Source organism: Melanaphis sacchari, unplaced genomic scaffold, assembly GCF_002803265.2.
Source record: "Melanaphis sacchari strain LSU unplaced genomic scaffold, SCAv2.0 Contig112_pilon_pilon, whole genome shotgun sequence".
NCBI lineage: Eukaryota > Metazoa > Arthropoda > Insecta > Hemiptera > Aphididae > Melanaphis > Melanaphis sacchari.
In genome coordinates, this window is record NW_020270434.1 from 655,511 (window position 1) to 675,301 (window position 19,791).

General features: G+C 25.8%; 1 protein-coding gene across 2 annotated transcripts in view; it reads right to left on the bottom strand.

Annotated features, from left to right (window-relative positions):
* The window catches only part of LOC112603869 (head-specific guanylate cyclase), a 238,542-nt gene that overhangs the window by 95,530 nt on the left and 123,221 nt on the right, over positions 1-19,791 (bottom strand). For both annotated transcript variants that reach the window (XM_025352666.1, XM_025352665.1), the window contains 2 exons: positions 10,868-11,007; positions 5,568-5,747 (listed from right to left, as the gene is read on the bottom strand). In XM_025352666.1, coding sequence (XP_025208451.1) covers positions 5,568-5,747; positions 10,868-11,007 — 320 coding nt within the window. The remainder of the gene's footprint in view (positions 1-5,567; positions 5,748-10,867; positions 11,008-19,791) is intronic.

Consider the following 19,791-nt stretch of genomic DNA (forward strand, 5'->3'; position numbering starts at 1 on the left):
AAAGAATTACATTTGTTTATGTTCACACACAACGCTATAATAATGACATAGGTAATTTTTTGTTTTGTTATACATACGTATTTATGAGTATAAATATAATATTCAAGTCGTAAATGCTTAATCATTGAAAACCATATAGCCTTTGAATCATTGATTTTACCTTATTATTAGATTTTCGTTGTTAGGAGAATACTATAAAATATAATTTATTATTATAAGTCTTGTACAATAATAATTTCCGTATGGCTTCCTTACTTCATCGATTTTGAAATTAACAGCCATTTACCTGACGATTTGACAGCGGCTTAGTGCTTGACCCGCAGCGGCATTCCGTCAAACAGTTTCAATGTAACTTGATTCATTACGAAATACTGATTTTAACACAAACAGAGCAAAATACGGGCATAACAAAAGTTTTAACAGAAATTATTAGATTTTAGCAAAATTTGAGTCTGCTGCGTCTTTTTAATGCGCCGAGTTACTGTGATGCAATGTTATTGTTGTTATTACGTTGTAATGTTTTGGCGAGATACACTGTATATTGTGTGCATTGTATTTTGTGACATGTATAAACAAATAATTTTAAAATATTTTTCAAATTATCATTGGCATATAAATGACAATAATATATATTTACTATCATTTTATTAGGTTAGGAAAGTTTTTAATTACTACATAAAAATCTTTCTAAAACCTAATTTAATTTTCGTATAAAATGTAATATTTTTATTAATAAATATGGTAAACCGAATGTTAATTGTTTTGTAAAAAAAAAAAAAAAAATATAAATTTATTTTCATGCATTTAAACATATAATTTTTACTTTGACCAAAAAATATATTTTTTATTATATAACCTTTTCAACCGTTTTAGACGTTATTTTAATTTATAACGGATTAATTAAATAATATTTGTTATTCAACTAATACTTTTTTAGACGAAAATAATTGTTTTTAATAGGAGAATTTTCTTAATTTATACAAATTCATAGATAATATTTTTTTTAATGAAGTATTCATGTTAGTATGATTTATAAATATATTTTATTTTAATATTTGGTTATGGATTTAATAATAAGTTATTATAATTAATAACTAATGTGAAGAATTTATTACTATAGTAATTTTATTACTATATAGTAATAATATTACTTGATACGAAAAATATTTTTCTGAACCAAGTAACCTTCTTGACCTTCTTTACATTATTTTTAGAGATATATTTTTTTTAGAAAAAATAACCGATTACAAAAAAAGTACGTATTTTTTAGACAAAACGATGCATGTCAATAACGATTATATTATGTCCTGTAGTTGTATTTTATTTGCTGAAATTTGATTTTTCGAGTTTTTTCAAACCCGATATATAGAATAATATATATATTATAATCTAGGTATTATATACACATACACTATCTATATTGTGCGATATTGTAGGTCGTCTTAAGGATGTCTATATTACAGTCTGATAAAATCATATTCGTTAAATACCATAAATATACCTAAATTTACAATATAATATATTATATTATATAGTGTTATTTGGCACTGGGTTATCGTTAGGATACACACACGCATAGTATCGTATGGATAAAATTTAACGTTATGGATTTTAATTTACGATAAGATTTGGATCGTTATTATGGAAAGAAACTTATATTTTATTTAAGATTTAAGTATACCTAAGATTTAAGATAAAAATATGGGATCGAACAATAATTATACGCCGAGATAGCCAGTCTCCCTCCCTCCTTTAAGAATTAATATTTTGCGGTGGCGTTGTTATGGTTACCATTTTTTATTCCAATCATCGTGATTATAATTATGGTAAATTATAATATTATAATGTTTAGTCATTAAATTTAAGACAACCGGGAGTTATAATTACATGATTGCATACTATACGTACACCAACTGTTGAATTTATTTAATTGATTAATTCTTCGAAATACATTTGAGTATGCTTAAAATATCAAAGTTAACAACCAATATTTGTATGATTGTATAAATGATTATGTGTGAAAATAATTTGATACAATCGAATTGAATAAAAAACACATACACACACACACACACACACACCCACAGCATTAATTTTAACACTATTAACCTAGACGAACGAACAATTACGTCATAGGCATATTATTATTTGCAAGCGACAATAATTTATAATACGTTTATTGTTTTAAAGATAAGTTTTGTTTATCCGTCGAGTAATTTTAACTCCAGACACCGTAAATAATAGAGTTGTCGACTGTATCCGAGTGCCTCAGTCCGAGTCACTTCCGCTATAACGACGACCACAACGGCCCTACCACCGCCACCATCATCAACACAAAATCCCGTCGTAACTGAAGTCGTCCGTTGAAAAGGTCTAAAAGGATCTTTAAAGAGTCTTAACCCTTTATCTCTATAGCCTATTTTATGTAGGTCAGTAAATCCTTTAACTGCAAACGGCGCGCATATAAGACGACTTAGCGCTCATACCAATTTTCCGGAACCGCTTTACGATAACGTTTACATGGAGACGATTTTCAATTTGTCTGTCAGCGGCGCGCGATTTAATGGGACGTACGACCGCAATAAGATTATTATTGTAATAATGGATGCATAGTATATAGCTGGCGGTGCAGCGAATCAAATGCGGATAGACAAGTAAATCATTGTAGACGAAATGCAAAAATAAATCACGAAATAAACAACAAACGGATGAGCAGGAGGTCGTCAGATTGTGTGCGCGCCTAGTCATTGGTTTCTGACGCAGATTTTCCATACGATTTACTGAAAAATAAGCTGTTTAAATTGACGGTCCATTGTGATATTATTGCTCTGACAATAAACAGCTTCTCCTTACTATTGCTTCTATTTATTTTGCATAGGCCATCATTTGTTTAATGGTTACAAACGATATCCCAAATTAGTCGAAAATATATTATGCTATATAACGTCTTGCTTTTGTTATTGTGGTTGTTCACACCACCATAAAATGTTCTCAAACCGATTTCGAAAATCTATTTATGACAGGCACTATAACAGAATATAACGACAACGGTCGACGATATAAAATAACAACGTTATCCCAATAAACTCAACTGTCTTTTAATAAATATGAAAACGATACCAATCATTGTACTCTACAGCATATATGAAGTGTACAATATTATTTTTTGTTCAAAATAAATTACCATATTCCAATCATTTATCCCTTTTTTATACGATCTGTTTGAGAAAGTCTTACTTTGAATTTTATCTATATCACATGACATCATATTTTAGATACTTTAATAAATACAATACTAATATTTTAACGTAGATTTTTAGTCACATTGTTACATAAAAACTAAAAATTTAATGGGCTTAACTCATTTAATTGATATAGTAATTTAGAAAAGTGCCAAGTGGTATACATAAAAAACCGTATTGTGCAAATAATGTTACGTCTATAGATGAGGTGAATGGTGTAATTTGTTGAATTGCAATCGCTTAAATTTTTTACCAGTAGAACTAAAGATTATCAGAAGCATTTTTTTCTTTTCAAATTGTTAATCGCAATAAAAATAAAACAATAATATTAATTAAAAATTAAAATAATACACTAAAATTTTATTTTCAGAATGTTTATGTGTTTATAACTCTTTTGTGTTTTATCATATGCTTTGAATTTTTGAGGGCAGACATTATTTTTCCTATTTAAAATTTACAATAAGATAATGAAAAACTTTGAAAATTATGAGCATTTTTTTTACATTTTTATCGATTATTTTCAATAAAATAATAACAAATTGATGAGAAAATGAGACGAGTTGGTTCAAAATTAAACAAAATTAATAATTATTTACAACAAATAAAATTAGACTACAATTTTTATATAGAATATTAACAAAATAATAACAAATTGTTTGAGTATTGTAAACTATATAAAAAACAATAATACTCGCACTCGTCAAACTGCATTTTTAGGGACTTAGGCATTGATTAAGCACGATAATTTCATAATCACCACATTAGTAGCAAATCGTCGCATTTTTCAAAATGCACTTAGCTCTTAATCATCAGACAAATATATACAACTGTAATATTAAACCATGTCATCACAAAACAATCGTTATGTGCAACAGTACGGTTCGAATGTACAAAGGTAATTAGTTTCATAGTAGCGCAAAGACCACAGAAACCAGACATTTTATTTTGCTTATAATGCATTTTATTATAAAATTATTAACTCAATACGGCAACAGGGGCGTACATTTAAAATAAATAATGAAAATAATATACTCTAACACAATTGCATTCTTGGAATAAATACACGAAAAAGTTGTATTATAGCTGGAGCTTATTTGTAATGTTCGAGTACATCAGATGCCGACGGGAATAGTAACCGGATGAGAGGGTACAAAAAAAACACCGACAAGACGTCGTATCGTCATCATTACCATCATCGTCATCGTTACATTTATTATTATTAAGTTTATTTATATTATTTTTGTTGTTGTTGTTGTTGTTTTGGATCAGATAGAGTGACTCGTCGACATAATTTTTTTATAAATCGTAACATTACGCCACCCGTTACGACTGTTTTTTTGCACCAAGGTAGTCGTCATTGATGTTTTTTTTTTCCAGAGTGTTTTAACTGTTTTTACCCTGAAGTCGATTCACCGGAAATATCATCATTAGGATACACGCGATATTATAATGACTCGATATATATATTATATGTTGTATTATATTATTAGCTGTGTAAGCCGATTCCACCCGTGGAAAAAAAAAAATAAAAAATACGGTGCTATATAATATAGCACCGTAATATAGTACTTAACCTAACTGCTGGTTTTAGTTTACCTATTCTATGGGCAATCAGACACTGGGGTACTTGGCTTTGTGGACTAATTTGACCGAGATGAGAAATTCACTTGTGGCGGACAATTGATAATGGTTTATTTACTAGGTATATTTTTGAACGCCGTTGAAACTATTCAACTATTCACTAAAGTTTCCTGATATATTTAAGAAAATTTTGAAATCATCTTTATATTGTTTCGGTCAAGTGATTTTGAATAAAGAAATTATAGCTATAAACATTAATTTATATAAATTCCACTCTTATTTCTGTAACCAATGTCAACTTATTTATACATTAAAAAAAATAATATATATATTTGATTTTTCTATGCTAAAACAAAATTAATGTATAAGCAATTATTTGAAAATCTATAAGGGTTAGAAAATTAAGTTACGAGAACTCACCTCAAATTATATAAAAAAATAAGTGTGCGAAATTAAGCGCTAATCGGTTCAATAGTTCCCAAGTCTATAAGTCACGTATACATTAATATTAATTTTTATATATTGATGTATTGTATAGATAATATTATGTAAAGTCGAACAAGTGAATTTCATAAATTATACGCATTTACTACTACTCCGATGTTATTATTATAATGTCTTTCATTTCTCTGTTGAACATCTGAACACCATTAATTGATAAAACTGTTATTGTTGTGTATCAGTTACTTCCTTTTAAAACGGAAATTATTCTAAGTTTACACAAATATTAAGTAAGTTTCATACCTGAGCCCTAGCTTGCTCGCCAATTAATATCACGTCTCTGGTAGCGTCGTGCAATGGTATGTCCGAAATGAATAGACTTCTACTGGTTAGACTGTCCAATCCATCTAGCAATGGTGAACCGACGTATAGTAACGATCCAGACTCGTTGCACAAGACCATTTGTCCTTTGAATTCCAAACCCTTTGTAAATACAGAAAAAAAGTTGTTAATGAAAATTAAGGAACACATTACGTGTTTTTCTTTTCCTTTTTATTTTTTAATTTAAAATGCAGATTTTTCATAATAAACTTAAAATAAAAAATATAGCTCATTTGTTGTTACATCCATTTAGAAATACTATATTATTATAGTTGTGTGCAAGAGATTGTTGGAAATCTATTTTGTAAATCTACAGTGATTTAGTCCATATAGTGATAAGTACTATAAACATAACATGGCGCATATATCGCGTTGGTTAACGATTTGGATGTGCGTTCGTGAATACATAATATTTCTCTACACATCGATATGGTACGAGTAACAATATAATATAACATACGAGTGAAACATTTTTACCATATATACGTTTATGTATAAGATTTCGTTTTTAGGGGGAGAATCGTGTACTTTTATTTGGTCAATATTGCAAACAATGCGTAGCTCGGGAGGAATAGTGTGTATACAGACGTTGCACCTACATAATATTTTATTTCGAAAACCATCACCGCCGTCTGAGTGTACGAAAAATTACACAAGTGTACTAAACCGCGATAGGGTATTGTGTTGTTATTTTTTTGTTTCTCCTCTGTTTTTCTGCCTTTGAGCCAATATGATCGGCATCCATTGCAGTGAATATTATGCGTCATGTCATCACACATACGATTCTGTTTACATTATAACGGTGATATACCGTCAATAGATAGTGGTTAATTGATAGTGCGACATTAAATAGTGGACAATAGATCACGCGGCAATTGATAACATACGACAATTATTGATAGTTTCATAAAAAAAATTTAATTCCAATTGTTCACAAATTTGTCAATAATTAAAATAATCGGTTGAAAGTTCAACAATTAGTCACAAGAAATTAATCATCATAAAAAAAGTATGATGACTGAATAAAAAAACTAAATATTTTATGTAGTGATTATAATAATAAAAGTAAAGAAGGTTATTTACTAGGGATTGCATATTATTTGCAGCTACAAGTTTTTTAATTTGTTTATTAGATACTATTATTTTAATTATTTTCATCTTTGTTGAAATTTATTTCTGAAAACCTATTATTATTATAATTATTGACACAGTTTATTTGTGAAAATCTATGATTATTAATTAAACTATTGATAAATTTGTGAAAAATTGGAATTAAAAAAATTTCATGACTATCAATTTTTGCGCGTGATCTATTGTTTACTATCTGTTGTCACGCTATCAATTGACTGTTATTTATTAACATGGATCCAATCACGGTATCCTAGTGTAAGGCTTAAGCCAGAATTCTGGCTTCTCGTGCTTTCGTCGCTAACAACGTCCTCTGTCATATTATTATTATGGTCAAATCAATCGACTCATCGGCGTGTACGGTAATCGGAGGACTTTATTTAAACGATTCATCGTTTCGCTATTGCCACGAAATTCCGACATTTCGACATATCTACGCGTATCTTATAACTACAACGCGCAAACCGGCGGGGGCATCAATCGCCAAGCGGTAATAATACGCAAATGGAACAACAATAAGCACGGGACACAAAAAATAAATAAATTTTGAGTTCGGTTCCGCCGTGGAATGATTGAAATTGCCATCACGGCGGTGTTCCGTGTAAATGCATTTTCGAAATTTCCGAATTTGAATAATTGACCCGTTCAACTATAATATATGTATATCGTATTGTACGTGGCGGGGAAGGGCCCCGTTTTACATACCACGATGACGTTTTTACCGCAAGTAAAACCCTACATATATTATTGAGTTTACACTATATATTTTATACACATGTTATACGTTTTGTGTTCATAACGTGTACACATATTATTAATATGGAGTACATGTATGTTCTCGAGAGTAGTCGATTTGCGCGTGTATAATACCATCACTCGTTTTTGTCGTCCTTATCGAAACTACTAACACCTACCTATACCTATATATTATGAACGGAACGAAGAAACGCGCCAGAGGGCATTCAATCGAACGTCTTTATTTCACGACGAATATAATATACTGAATTATGTATTATAGATGTACACATTTTCTACGCGTGTATAATACACATTATTATGTTTGCGTACACATGTGTGTGAAAATAAGGGTTTTTAGTGAATGTTCAATAACCAAGCCATCGTGCATAACCGAACGTATATCTACGTATTTTAATGGTCGAACGGTTTAGAACACTAATTAGACGAGTTTTCGATATTGTCAGATGTTCGAATCTTGTGTAGTTCAACGGATTGCCGTCGTTTGTTTGATTTATTGCTTAGAGACCTATATTCATGTTTAGATATTACTCGACCATACTTATATAAGCACTTCAAAACATAGTTATTATTAAAGTCATTAAGTGTAATTAAAGCTAAATCACCGTTTTTAATTATTACAAATAATAATTGTTTCCAATCAATTTTTTGCAAAGCAAAAAAAAAAATGAACATTTTACTATTAAAAACCTTAATGGAATAGAATAAAGTGTTCTACACTTATTAATAAACTTTTTTACTGTGTTTTCATGAAAAAATATTACAAAATTATTAAAAAAGTGTAAAATTATGTATTATGTAAGTATGTAGTAGGTACTACTAACAATTGTTGAACAATATTAAATGTATTAATATAATGTGTATATATACATATATTACACATTCTACGTATATGAAGAATGAGGATATTAAATTTACGTACTGATATATTGCGAAAGTTTTATATAAATAATATTATTCTAATAAAATGGGATAATACACAATATACGATGTAATATTGTATATATAATATTATACTTACTGAAGGTTTATAATGCACAACGGAGTAATAACACTAACTCCGTTGTCAAGCCATTTTACATTGAATAAATTCCCAATGTTATATATAATATTATGAAAATAAATATTTATTATCGAAATCGTAACAAGTGACAAATCAGATTAACAAGCAACTTATTGATTTTGTAAACCATGTCCTTATTTATTCCGATTTGTAGGTTTATCGTTAATTAAAACATAGTTTCAGTAAACGATAACAACCCTATCAGACGCCTCAGACGCCTGATGCCTATTAATTTGATATTATCTTGAAAAAGTTTTAAAATAATCTACAGATTATCTCGTTTATAAACTGTATGTAAATTTAATATAAATCAGATTAATTATATATTCAAGACAACTTAAAGAAAAATTATCTTATATAAATATAAGAAACTAAAACCTACACACATTTAGGCACATTATCTTCGTTTTACTGTTTTATACAGTATTAAACAGGCATCCTATAAAACAATATCATACATAATAAAATCTATAATGTTCATTATATAAGCCCAATGGTAATACATGCGTGTATAAAAACTATATGCGAAAAGTTTTTAAAATAATATTTTTATATATAATTTGATGTAGTTTCAAAACTATTTTTTTTATTTTTTACATTTATTAACATAACATAATTTTTTTTTTTTTTAATTTCGTATTATAAAGCAAAATATTCATTTAAGTACTTTGATACATACAAATTTAATTTCGAATGAGAAACCAATTATATAAAAGAATTTAAAATTTAGATGAACGGAGTTGTGGCTTGACATTTCGGAGGTACTTCATTATTATAAGCTATAAATATTTGTATTGTAACTATAAATAATTAACTGCTCGTTTTCAATTCGGATTTTGTGTATGTTGTAATATTTCACATAGAAATGTTTAATTATAAATGTATATTGTCGTAAAAAAAATAATAAGTAATGTATCATACATTTTATAAGAAAATACCTATTTCATAATGACGTTAAATCGAAAATGTTTCGACTAAAAAAAATGGTGTTTAGTGTTTAAAATCTAGAATTAACAAAGGCGCCGCTAATTAAATTAGTTAAGATTTTGTGTGGTTTCATTCCACCATCCGAGTGTATAAACGAAGATAGTATATAAGAAGGTAAGTATTTTACAAATTAATTATTTTAATTTCATATTCTGTTTATTGTACATAATATTAAAAATAAACATGAAATATCATATTATACTTAAATATATATTATTTTTTTTTAATTTCATTATATATTATGTATTTTTTAATTTTAATTCAAAATAAATAATCAGTGAGTTTCGTTTGTTTATTAATTTTATAAATTGTACACCGTTTTCGTAAAATTTTTGAATTTCATCGAGTTAAAAAAAAAAAAAATCATCTGAAACATTTACTGTACTACAGTCCAATTAACCGGCTTGCCTATCAATGTCTTATCTTTATCAGAAACAATAAAATCTAATCTAGGTGTCTTAGAACAATAATTAATATTTAATAACGATAATTTTTACAAAAACAGGTTTGTTATTGAATAGTTTATTTATAGTATAGAAACATCAGATTAATTCTACAGGGATAAATTTACGCGTAATTAATAATAAAGGTCATGATTCTAAAAAATAATTCGTTAAACAGAAAATGTTGTTAAATGAAAGTTTGTTTTATGGAAGTTTCAATATATATATATATATATATGTATATATAAATGCAAACATAATATTGTCCTCTAACTACAACGACGACTAAACAAAAAATAATAATAACAACGAAAACGACAGATGAACGCAATAAGTTGAAAACAACCGTGTTGTAGCGTACATCATTTGCGCAGTGCTACATCTGCTACAGTTAAGCCGCTAAATCGTTTTTTTCGGGGCAAACCATAATATTATTTGATTGGGTGACGTTTCGTCAACGCACCCCCGCCAAATCTAGACCTGGAGAAGACCACCGTAATGACTTATCAGAGCTTAATTCGATGATCCCGTCTGAAGCGGTGTTGACAGGTATTTGATTCGTAGAGACGGTCTGGCGCGGAAACACTGACAGCGCGAACGGCTGTAAAACGCGTTATCATATTGCGTACGTGTCACGTGCACGGCGCATCGATTATTTGTCATAAAATACCTGACCCCCCGACAATGCGATGGCCGCACCTATAAGGGTATATTTAAGTTTAATTTTCAATAGCAGGACCAATGATAAGACATGGTTTTAGAAAAACGGAACGTCGTGAAAGAAAAAACGAAGTACCTACGGCGTGTGGATAGGAAATGTGTTTGTATGATTGCGGTGCATTTACCTCGGCAGAATTATGGTTTAGCGGCTCGGGCAAGCATAGCGTCAACACGAACGGCGAGTTTGCCCTGTTCACGATGCCGTCGAACGAGAGCCGAACGTTCTTCGGTCTTCTGATTTTAAAATACGTGTGGATAGATCGACCTGAGAACATAAAAAAAAACATATCTAATTGTATTATAATACACTATTATGTCAGTAAACAGTATGAAGACTACATTATGATAACACGTCTATACTTATTACACACACACACACACCACTGTGGTTGTGACATTTAAAAAAAAAAATTCGTTACATTATGTATACAATTTATTTGTAGGTATTATGATAATAGAACATACTGATTCTATCGTAATCATGTTTTTATATTTTTTTTTTTTTTTGTATTTTATTCTTTATTTTTTTTTTTTTATAGATTTAATGGAATTTATAACAAGTAAATTCGATGAGGTACAAATAAAATGTTTTGATGCTATAAAATAGTAAAATATATAAATAAATAATACGTAATGTTAAGTTATAACTTAATAGTATGTACATTAAACATTAAATAAAAAAACAGATACGGTAACATAATATTATTTATGTTTGTCCTTTGTCGTGATAACATGCTACTTTCGGCTATACATGATATCGTTCTGTTGGTATTGGTTAATGGATTTCTATTTTTCAAATAAAATATATTAAAAATTAATTTATAGTAAATTAATGAACCACTGTGTGAATATTTGGCAGTATTTATTATCTTATTCTTATACTTATTAATTTTTTTTTTTTTAAAGTTTTTGAAATAATGTACTAATAGTAATTATTATTAAATAAAACTATACACATTATTATGTTATGTATTATCATTAAATATAATATTTTCTAAAAGATTTTATATTTAACCCTTTTGTTACTGGAAAGATACAGATACTTTGAATATTAATACAAAATATGTTATTCTATAAATTGGTTTATTTGAGTCCGTTTAAAAATTGAAAAAAATACATACATATTCTATATATATATATACATTGGTATAGAATATTATTATTAGCTCAAAAAAAACTAGCTTATCTTCTCTAAACCTTAAGTATCAAATCATGATATTATTGTTTTCATTATTATTATGACTGTTGACAAAAATAACTAATAAAATATGTTATTTCAAATTATTATACTACTTCTAAAAAGTGTTAACGAATTTTGTTTTTGTCAATATTATCGATATTTACAAAAATAATCAACATTTTTGTCGTGGGACTTATATTATATCCCCGTCAGTATTCTACAGTCGTAAAACATCCAGTCGTATGTCTGTAATAAATATAACATGGTCTTACTTGCGCACGTTTTGTATATTATTTATATAATATCATCATCAATTTTTATCGTAAAAATATTTTTTTAAATGAGGTCATGCAAAAAATATCAAGACATTAAAGAATGGTTATTAATGGATGTTCCGAATGATCTGAGAACAAATACGATTTAGATGATGGCGATACCGATGAGCAAGCCCAACAAGAGGTAATTTAACTTGGTAATTTTAACCTAACTATAAAACTATTAATATATAGAAAAATGTTTTTTAAAACGTTAAAATATGCTACGAAATAGGCGTTATTTTAATATATTTGAAAAATATGCACTTAATAAATGTATTCGTTTATAGATTATTCTATAATAATTTAAAATGTCTGTATATTAGAATTGTATATTTCCTAAAATATAATTTCAAATTCAATTTATATTCTGATGTAATAAATTTAATAAAAACAAAGTTTTATTTCATTTTATTATTTAAGTGCATTGAAATGTATTATAATAACGAATTGTATGTTTCACATAAATATATTTTTAGTATAGTTTGATATTATATCAAAATATTAAAAAAAATCAATATACACTTGAACAAATAAAAAACTTTAAATTATTTTATTACCTAATAACATTTAAGATAAATTCAAAAAAATCTTATATTTTCAGCTGTGTAATCGCTACCTACGAATAAAAGTGTTTCTAAAAAGTTAAACATATTTGAAACATAATATTACCTATATTGAACACCAAAACAGAGCAATTAAGTAATATATCATACTAATAAACAGTGAGATAAATATTTTATTTACTAATATGCACTCAATATTTCCCAATATTCAAAACCATCTTGTTTAAAAAATACTAACATTTTTGGTTGATAGAATATAACAAGTTTAAAAGGCTATTCTAATGAGTCGTGAGATAATTAATAATTTTTAAACCTAATAAGATATTTCTGTGAGAAAGACCACAACATCTTTGGCTCTATGAAATACAGAGAGATTTTAAATCATATAAATAAAATATCTAAAATAAATAAAGATTTTAAAGCAATATAGTAGAGTTTGATGCTTAAAAGGACTAAATGACCTGTAAACGCTTAAAAGCTAAAATTAAATTTCAAGATGGGAAGAATATTTTATCACTGTAAAAAAGTAATAGCCATATCTCATTTGATTTGCCTTAATTTATTAAAATAAGTAAAGTGCTATTTAGTTTTATGCTGTTGTCTATATTACCAGAAACTGTGTTTTAAAATGATCGAATACAAAAACAAGAAACAGAAAATTATATTAAACTATAAAATTCCAACATTATAATACAATGATATTACGTTAATTTCAAATCATAAGATAAGTAATTATGAATAATAAATATGTCACGAAGCTTAGTTTAAAAGACAAGTCATTTTTTCATAAAATAAATACTTTTCAGACGATATATACATACATAATACTATAATGTCCATTTATTAATATTTTATGAATATCTATTATTAAATCAAATTTATGTTAAATTGTAAAAAAAACCAATATTATAATATACACAAGAAATGCTAACAATTTTATTTAAAATATAATGAAGTTTTTATTTATTCAATTTAAATGACATCAAAACCATAGAATCTTAAAATGATATAGTTAATAATTATTCTTATTATTATTGAATTTAAATGTGTCATTAACTTTTATGTTTTAAATGTCTGTGAATATGTATATAGAAAAAAAATAAATAAATAAAGACTAATGTATCTGTATATAGTATCTAAAGTTTTTATTTAATTATTTTTTTATCTTACTTGTTACTGAAATAATTTAAAACCAGATAAATATAAAACTATTAACTTTATCACAGTGTATTAATGAATCTAAAAAAATCTGATTTGATGTACTACTCAAATTCAAAATTAAATTTAAAATAATATTGTATTGTAAATAGCATGATTTTCAAAAAGTTATTATTATTTATTATAGTAAAAATGTCGTACAAATACAATAGACATTTAAAATTTGGAGTTTTTTCACTGAATTATCTATCTTCTTGCTTGTTTTTTTTTTTCTAGGACATTATACAATCTATACTAAAAAAAAATGTATGTTTTTTTTTTTTTAAATTAAGTTTAATGGCTTGAATATCTTGAGGGAAAAAACCGTCCAGTGAAGGTACTTCGGCTTTCTCGTGTTTAAATTATACATATGATCACATATTTAATATTATACGCATTCCAATTGCATTCAACGTAAAACTTTGACCCAAGTCCCAATATAGTATGAACTATAAGTTAGGAAATAAGATATTATCCTTTTGAACACAAATTATATAACTACATATGGTATATATGAAATTTAAATCTGTATAAAGTTTGTAGGTTAGATGAATAAGGTTCAAATTTATTTTGAAAATTTACGTCTACAATTTTTACTACATATTATGAAATAATCATCTATCATATTCAGAGATGAAACGTATACAGTATACACACTACAACAATAACTTTAGTATCTGAAAAATAAATGTGTAACAAAAATATCATTAAAATTTCGACAACATGCATAATATAATACATTTAAATATTTGTTCTAATTAAAATCTTACATTAAATATGATTATCATAATATTATCTATTTAAACATGGTTGATTACTTATTAATTACAATAATATAAATATATATATAAACTTAATGGCTGACTGAAAATATAAACAAATTATTTGCATTATAAACATTAAATATTTGGTTTATTTTATTTTTTTGTTTTTGGTAGTAGGTAGTATATACTCGTATGATAAAATTTTAGACAGTGTGCGCCCCTCCCCCTAAAAAAAAAATCCTGGATACGCCACTGCTTGTAACTAACTAGAACTGCGACCAATATGTATCTTTAATCTATTTATTGTCCATAGTAATTTGTATTAAACCTTTATTTAAATATAAAATATTTGAGACTGCTTATATACTTTTATGTATACGTCCATTACAATTTATGAGTTATAAGCTTACAGTGGATTACCACTGTTCAAAGGTAATACAGCGATAAGATATGTATCTCATTATCACTGACATAATATGTGTGCGCTATTGGTGATTTAGAATCAACTAGATATATACTGATTCGTTGTAATCACCAGTTATTTATCAAGTTGATATTCGTAGAACCAGATATTATGATATTTGGTATTTCACAAACTGAATATTATTACCATATTCGTCTTTAGTGATTTCCACTATTGCAAAATCAGTTTAAGAATTATTACAATCATATTATTTTATATTACAAGTAATGTAACACATGAAAAGTACAAAAACAAAGTAGAACAATAAATAATAATAATAGTATATTGCTGTAGCCTGTAGACACGTCTCAATAATATATAAGGATTTTTTTTTCATAAAATTTAATATTATAATTCATGTAGTACCAAGTAATAATAATAATAATATTATATATTATATCCATACTTCAAAATACGTTTTAAGAGGTTTAATGAAATAATACAAATTAAATCATTATTTTAATAATTATAATGAGTTATATAAATAATCCTAAACTATAAACTTTTCAATACATTTACAATTGGGTATCAAATCATTTCTTTTGTGATTGATATAATTTTTTTTTCACCCAAATATAAACAAATCACTATACAATAAATATTATGCACTCTTAAAACTACACTGAAATTAGTTTTACAGAGTTATAATAAAATCTAATATATGGGTTACTTTAATCTCAAACTGTGGTTTTGGTATAAATTCAAAACAACTGTCTATATATTAGATCAATATTATTCGAGTATGTTTTATTTTTGTAGAATATTTATAAACTGAAAAATAGAACAAGGAAATAAAATACTATTTATTATTATAGTAAAGTTTTACAATTATTAGCACACATAATAAAAATATATCAATTTACTCGGAACTATTCAGATTTAATAAAAGGTATTTTATTTATTTAACGATAACTATTTTATTATATCTTAGAACATAAATCAACTTTTTTTGTGTGAAAAAAAAATTACTTGTTATCTAGAAATAATTTTAGTGTAACAATTAATAAATATTATACTCGATATTAATTATGTTCTATAAACTATAGAAAAATACTATAATTACATAACTTTGATATTGAAAATTTAGATTTCAGTTAAAAAAATATTATATTATAATGAGTTTATATATTTTTAATACATTTTAATTTTAAAATATCGATAAAGTTGTTTGACCTTTTATAACATGGTAAACGAATTTTATTATATTAATGTGGGTAGATGAAAACTGCACCATGCTACACACGGCAACAGAGCACATGCTTATATTGCTGTCATGCGACATTACCTGAATCGTGATTCTATTTTTGTCAAAAAAGAAAATATTTAGTGTTTATTAATAAATATTCTCTGATGTTTTAACTTACACAGTAAATATTAAAGTTTTTTTTTTATTAAAAATGTATGTAAATATGTGTTAAAATGATAAAGGAAACGGTAAATACATAAATTCATTTATAAATTAAGCAAATAGTGAATTTCCAAATACTTGAACAAAACAGTATATAATCTAGATATACTGTTTTCTAACAAATATTTTACTTACAGAGCAGTTGTATATTGTACAACATAATGTATATTTTTGATAGAAATTTAACATAATTGGTCTCAAAATAGAATCAATATTTATACTATTTTATAGGCAATTTTTAAAGTTTAATATTATATTAATTTAAAATAAAATGTTACTTAATTTTGTATGCGTACCTATCATTTAATATTTTATTTTTAAATTGCTACATCTTTGTCTTTTTTTCATTTTTTTATCATCACTGTAAATATACACGTAATCAATAAATTATTTTTTTAATTAATTTAATATTGTTTACATGTTTATATAGTGGCGTATTTAGGTATTTTTATGGGAGGGGACATGACTTTATACATGAAGATAGCAATGAAAATATTATACAATAAATTAAAATATTTTAATTCTTGCAAATTTAATCAATTATTGATAAAAAAAAAAAAAATAATAATAATAGTAATAATTTTTTAAATAATATGATGGCTATAATTTGTGTATATGCAGCCTATGGGAAGAATTTATCCCATTGATACCTTCCGTAAATATTCCACTGTATTTATATCTTAATAGAATTTAAATAAATGTAAAAAATGTTTAAATATATATTCATATACATCACGTATAAGAACAAATTGATATGCAATTAATATCTGAATGCATTTAACAGTTATTCCAAATAAATGTGTACTTACTGTCATTTTTTTTTTTTACTTTGATGCATAATAATATAGACTAACATAAAGCAAGTACCTTAAAACCATTAAAAATGTATAACAAAAAAGCTTTTTTAAAGGTTAATAGTTTTTTTTAGTTATATAGTATTAATGTAATAATGTATCAATTATATTTTTATTATTTAATACAATTATTATTTATACTCTAGACTAATTTAGAGTTAAAAACGATTTTCTTGTTTCTTGAAAAACTATAATTTAAGAGCTTTGATGTAGTGACTTATGACAGCAGTATTGCCTTTACAAATGCCACTACTTGTTAAACTAAAAGATGAAACAAATAATTGAACCGAAATAATAGATAGTACATCGACCACAACTTAATTTATTTATGGTCTAGTCACCAATATAGGCTGGATGATATATATATTTTACTCTGCACGAAAATTCATCTCAAAAACCCGATAAAATAGCAATATGGAAATTAATTTCTGGTATACTCTGATGGAAAATAATTTAATATTCTATCATTTTAAATAATAAATCTTGTTTGACAAACAAAGTTCAAGGAAGTATTATTTTTTATGAAACAACTACGTTAGTGATTATTAAACGGATATTATAATTTTAAATTATACAAAGAGACAATTAAAATATTCTGAAAAGTAAAATAATTGTATGTTTCAAATTGTTATTTTCAGATTCAAAAATATTAATTCAATATTTTATTATGTATTAATATATTTATTTGTAATTTATCAGGAATGTATATTAGACAACGTTTTATGATTAATGGAAAGAAACTATGGACATTTTTATTTTTTAATTATTTTTAATACATTTGATAAATTTAAAATAAGTAAAATTCATAAATACATTATTAAATGTTTATATTTTAATATATGATTTGATCTATTGGAGTTTTTGTGAAGTATTATACTTAAATGACAAACTATTCAATTATAGCTTATAAAGGGTATTTTGTTTATTTAATGATAATATATTTAATATTACGTGGGAAAAAAGTTAATGATAACTAACCTTTCCTCTAAAACATAGTAATAATAAATAATAATAAGAAAATAAATAACGAGAACTATCGAAATCGATCAGAATTAACAATAACATATTTCTTTATGAACCTAGATTGTTGATAAAAAAATGAAACATATTTCAGATAATATTTTTATTATGTACAATTCACATTGTTGCATTACTAATATTGTAAAATAAATTTTGTTTTATTTAGTGTGTAAATTCGTTATTGATGAATACGCGTATTAAACACTAAAAAGTAGATGTTAAATACCTACGTTTATTTTTATTTTTTTATAAATAATTGTATTAATAATTTTACATTAGAAATAAAATTACATCAATTAAAATAATTCGAACGATTTGATGTAGATCATTTCGATTTATAAAATTAAATCGATTGAAAACTATCTTTTTAAAGATTTACTGAAGTTACTATGAAGTTCTGTAAATATAAATATTTTTAAAATACATTTAATTATATATTAATATTTATAATATGACATTGCGAATTTGATCTTGAGTTTTAATTTAGAGATGTGGGATGAGTATGATGTTTAATGTTCATTTAACGAATAATATAATAAGAAATAAACCAAGGATATTTTTTTTATTTTTTTTCTGAATCATTTTTATAATCGGAAAAGCCAGAGTAGTACCTACTTTTAAATTAATTTATGTATGGTTGAAAAATTAGAATATTTTTAATTTTTTGAAACCGAGACAATAATTTTAGAATTAGATTTTTATTTTTATATAATGAGCTAATACGGTCAAAATTATTAAATGTTTAAGTTATAAGACACTGCGGAAAAGAATGATCAGAAAAAAATATAAAAATACCTTCTATAATTTCATGCTAAAAATATGCGTATAATATTTTTATTCTTAATATACAAGTAGTTTATAGAGTATAATTCAATACAGCCGGTATATCAGCATTTTTTCATACTTCCAAACGCATTTGAGCGGCATTTGCGTTCAAAGGTAAAGTCCAATTCCACAATCGAATGACACTAAAACCTTTAAGCATCTCTGGGGACCGGATGTGCGTTCACAGATCATAGGGTTCTTAAAACGATCGTTCGAACCACTCGTAAAAAACGCATGGCCAATTTTCCTTGAGAATTCCCAAACTCAATTGTTGTTATACGTCATAATGGTATTATAGCCATCGATGTGTAATCGACTATAATAATATTTCAGATAAACTTCCATCACGCTAAAATACTACACTAAAGATATATTATAATAGTTCACCGAGATCTTCCTGGTCAAATCATATTACCATCAAAAAATAAAAATTCCTTTAACAGAAATATAAATAGTCT